Genomic DNA, 4,947 nt, shown 5'->3' on the forward strand with positions numbered 1-4,947 from the left:
TGCAAAATAGTGCTAATTTAAGCCTCTTACCCACAAGACACACAGAAAAAGTACACTGCAAATTGTGGACTATCTAAGGAAAAACATTTATACATTTACTATGACAAATGTTTTATATCTAATTTAGTGTGAACTCGTATTTTATACAAATCAAAACAAACTAAATTAGGGGAGAATTCCTGTGCTGGCCAGTCTCTAAGATGGCTCCAGATGTTTCCTGCTGGTTGGTAATCATGCTCTTATGTAGTTAGCTCCCAAAATGAACAGGGCTGACCTATGTAACCAATAGGATATTGCTACATGGTGGTATGTGACTAAATCATATAAGACATCAAGGCTTCTGCCTTGTTCTGTCTTGGATTGCTCACTCTAGGGAAAGCCAGCCGCCATGAAGACACTCAAACAGCCCATGGAAAGGCCCACCACCGAAGAAGTGAGGCCTCCTGCCAATAACCAGAATCAACTGCCAGGCATGTGAGTGAGCTACCTTCGAAACTAATCCTGTAGCTGATCTCTAATCAAGCCTTGACATGACAGTAGCCCTGGCAGATATCTTCACTGCAACTTCATGAGAGATCCAGAGCCAGACCCACCAAGAAAGCCATTTCTGAGTTCCTAACCCACAGAAACTGTGAGGTAAAAAATGTTTATTGTTGTTGTAAGTCACTACATTTTGGGATAACTTATGCAGCAGCAATAGATGAGTAATACATTCCATTAATATAATTCCTCAAACTTTAAAGATTCCTTCTTTAGTATGTCTGAAGAGCAAGAGCCAGGGGTAGAAATTCTTACTAGAAGTCCCATAGAATCCACGTGCTAAATCTAACCCTTTTCATCTTCTGGTTTCCAGCTGGTATTAAACGATGAGGTAAACATATTGAATCTAGCTCTCGGGTAAACCATCTAGTCTTTTAGAAACAAAAAAATCAATGATTCTTGGATGATGCACAGATACAGTCAGCATTTCTATAAATTATAATCAGTGCTATTATCCCATTTTTAATTGACTGTTATGCAATCAGTCAACTATACATCCAAGAATAGTAGTTAAAAGTTGGGGGCGGGGGGCATTAAAATGGCTTTAAGATTATAATTCACAGAAGCTTCACAGGGATAATCTGTTTCGCTTAAACTGGGGAGTGGTTAAAAAAAATAAAATCCTCTACATATACTTCCTAACTATGATGAGAGGAAGTGGAGGCTAATTTCCAGTTAAGAGTTTCAAAGTGCCAACTAAACATGCTATCTCTCCGCTGGGTTCTGAAACAAGTAGGAAATACGCAGACCAAGAAGATAGGTATTTATCGGTTTTATTAACTAAGAAAACCGAATGGAAGTGTGTGTATTGTACCTGAGACTAAAGCGGGCTTCCCTCTCCGTCCCTCCAACCTGTAACATTCGGACCAGTTCCATGCAGGGCAGCCAGAAATCTCAAGTTTTCCCCTCTCACTGCCGGTTTTTTCACAGTAGAGAGAGACGCGGGGAGAGAGGGGGAGAAAGGGGGACAGAAAAGAACAAGAGAGGCTTGAGTGCCAAGTAGGCCCAGAGAGTGAAGAGAAGAGAGGTACCGGGAACAGTGGACTCACTGGCATATGCCTTGGAGAATCCAAAACGCAGTAATCCAGTGCCCCGAAGCTCAACACACTCAGAGCTCTGGCTGTTAATCAGCCTGGAAACAAGGCAAAACAGGGCAAAAGAACAATTCCTATCCACTGGACGCTTACAGCCACACCGCGGCGCTACCGATACAGGCAGTATAGAAGGCTAAAGCAAAAAAAAAAAAAAAACAAAGGGAAAGAGTATTCAGGTGTGGTGCGCGTGAGGGTGCGAGCTAAAGAGCAGACCCCCAGCTCCAAGTCAGCTGTACAGACAGGCAAGCTCGTCCGCGGCTAGAAAACCGCCCCAGCCCACCACCAGCTCCAGGGGAACCCGTGGACCTTTACACTGGGCGAGGGGAGAGGGGCAACCCCGGAGGCAAGCCGGGCCAGAACCTAACCCTCCATCGAGCCGGCTCAACTCAGGGTCAGCCCAGAGTCGCCCCGCCCAGAGTCGAGAGACTCCTGAGTCCCCCGTACGGCCGGCCGTCCGCTCGGGTATTTGGGGCAGGGGAGGAGGGGGATCCTGCCAAGCAAAAACGTCAGCGCACTCCCCTAGTTCCTACCTCATCAGCGCCCGCGGCGGTGGCGACTCTGGAGGCCCAGGCCACGGGAAAGGACCCCCGAACCCGCTGCCCGCTGGGAAATGTAGTTCCGCGCCCCGGTCCTGCCTGCCACCCGAACGCTCCGGGCGTTTGTTTAGATTGGTATTTGCTTCCCCCGAGGACTTGGAACTCCGGCCCCGCCCCAGGCGGTGCAGTGCACTATGGGCATTGTAGTCTTGTTCTGTTCGGTGGCGCACGGGTGGAACGGAGACGCATCGCGGAAACGGAACACTCTTACCCCATTGGACGCCGTCCCCAGTACGCTTCTGCGCAGTCTGTGGTGGCGTCGTAACGCCTCGGGGAAAGGGAAGCGGACGGGGACCTAGAATTGCTGCCTTTGGCTTCGTATTTTTTCACTAGCAGGATTTGGTCACTGGGTCTTCATCTTTTGTCTGTTGCACGCATCCCGCCCTCCCCATTTGTTTTCCCAGTCCTTGGATCCAGCCCAGTGGGCATTCACGTCAGTACTCTCACCCCGCCGTGAGCCCCCTCTTGGTCCCCGGGCGAGCCTGGCACGGAGGCGGTAACTATGGAGAATATGGCGGAGGAGGAGCTGCTATGCCTGGAGAAGGAGGAGGTGGAGGTGGCCCAGGTCCAGGTCCCGACCCCGGCCCCGGACTCGGCTCGGGTCCCAGCTCCGGCCCCGGATTCGGCTCTGGACTCGGCTCCGACTCCGGCCTCGGCTCCAGCCCCAGCCCCTGCCCTGGCCCAGGCTCCGGCCCTGTCCCCGTCCCTAGCGTCTGCCCCTGAGGAGGCTGAAAGCAGTAAGTGCAGGAGGCCCCAGATCTTTCTGCCGCAGGAGAAGCGAGAAAAGTGCGCCTTTCTGGGAAGTAGGGGAGGCCCTTCTTCACCGGGATGGTTTTTAGGAGGAAAGTCAGGTTTAGGGAAATGCAGGGAGGGAGGAGGGACCCGGGTAGCGGGTAAAGCAGACATACAGAATGGGCGAAAGCATCTCCATAAGCCTGAGGACATCACGGTGAAGGGTATGTGGAGGCCAGGGGTGCTGCAGATAGAAGGAAATAATGAAGTTAAGGGCTTCTTGGTTAAAGGGGGTCTTTTTATGGTACAAAAATAGGAAGTTACACCTAATTTGGTAGTTTCCCTCTCAACCCAGTCAGCCATCGTTAACCTATGTCCTTTCAAATATGACATAGTAACCGAAACAACCTGTTTACGATTCTGGTAGATCCTGGCTGCCAAGATTTAGAAGCCATGACTGTCAACTAGCTTTTCTGCTTCGACATACACAAAGATGTGGGTTTTTCTCGTTATTTCATTTTCTTTAGCAGCTTGCTTCCAAAAAGAATTTGAGACTGATGAATAGTTTAGCAAAGAATGACTAAATTTATGGATGTCTTCCCCCATACATTAATTGAGTTTTGTACTCCATTCCATAGGAACTTGACTGTTGAAAATTAATAACCCATATTATTGTGCTTCTAATGTGCTTGCATGTTTTCTAAGTAATAGTTTATTGGGCCATATTGGAATATAAAAGATTGATGAATAACACTTTAAGGATCTTCTGAACATTTTTAAGTGTAAAGTCTAAGAAAAATTTAACGAAGTTCTTTTAACAAATTATTTTGTGATCCATAAATTGACTTTTATTCTCTTTCTGAATTATAACTTAAAATATCTTAAGTTAATCCATCGTCTTTCCTACTTCTAGACCAGTTTTGAGTTTAATGTTTATAAAACACTTGGATAGTTGTAGTCTAATTATTTTGCAATTTTGAAACAACTAAAAATTATTAGAGATTTAAGAGTAGGGCTGATCACAGGAAAGACAAAGTCAGTATACCTCAAGTAGGCCCCTCCTCCTCATAAAAGATCGAAGCTTGTAGGTACAAAATAAGGCCAATTATTTCTTCGCCACAACTACAGTGGGTTGGGAGGGGGATGATGGTATTAAACTCTCCTGAGTAGCCTCCTACCTCACTTCCAGATTGTATCTGTTTATCTGTTTATATTAATTAAAAGTGGTTCAGCAGCTTTAGGGAATGCATGCTTTCTTCACCTCTCCACCAGCAAAAATATGTTAAATATAATTTGGAAAGATTTATTCATATATTCAAAAATTTACAAATATGTAATTTGAAGAATGTATACTGTTTGAGAAGCCTGAAAATGCATTAATGGGACAAATATGTAATAATTGAGAAATCTGAAATGCATTAAAACTAAAATATATATTAATCACATTAAAAAAACGATTTTTAGATGGTCTAGTCAGTCATAACTAGGCAAGTTGAAGACGTCCTGTCTGAAATAGAATTGAAAATTGAGGAAAAAGTAACAGAAGAAGTTGTAAAAGACCCTCCTAGCATCTTGTACTCATCTGATTTAACAGGAGGTTTGCCTATTGACTTCTTGATTATTGGTGTGTTACGAAAAGCAGGTTGAGTAATTCAAACACAGATTGTCTGATATCTACTATCTTGAACCAGAAAATAATTTCAGAGATATTTATAGACACATCATGAATTTTTAGACAGATTTTCTAGAGTTTTCTTCAATAGTGGAACCACAGGATTTTTAATTCTCTAACTTAGCAGGCTCCTTTCTCTTATTTTGTACTATTTAATAGTTAGAATAATTTCAATAAGTACATTTTTAATGTAGTACTATTTTATCTTGTTTTCACGTATACAGATCTTTGAACTATGGAAACCGAAAGCCTTTATGGTTACCAATTAGATAGGTCGGTTTGTACACATGGATTCATTTCCTGAATATTATCG

The 4,947-nt window shown here is 44.5% G+C and overlaps 1 protein-coding gene across 1 annotated transcript in view; it reads left to right on the forward strand.

The window, feature by feature from the left end:
* Window positions 1-2,732: 2,732 nt before the first annotated feature.
* TRMT1L (tRNA methyltransferase 1 homolog (S. cerevisiae)-like) overlaps window positions 2,733-4,947 on the forward strand; it is a 79,404-nt gene continuing 77,189 nt past the window's right edge. The window contains exon 1 of the mRNA XM_012639962.1: window positions 2,733-2,967. Coding sequence (XP_012495416.1) covers window positions 2,733-2,967 — 235 coding nt within the window. The remainder of the gene's footprint in view (window positions 2,968-4,947) is intronic.

The sequence above is a fragment of the Propithecus coquereli genome, unplaced genomic scaffold (assembly GCF_000956105.1).
Source record: "Propithecus coquereli isolate 6110/MARCELLA unplaced genomic scaffold, Pcoq_1.0 Scaffold146, whole genome shotgun sequence".
NCBI lineage: Eukaryota > Metazoa > Chordata > Mammalia > Primates > Indriidae > Propithecus > Propithecus coquereli.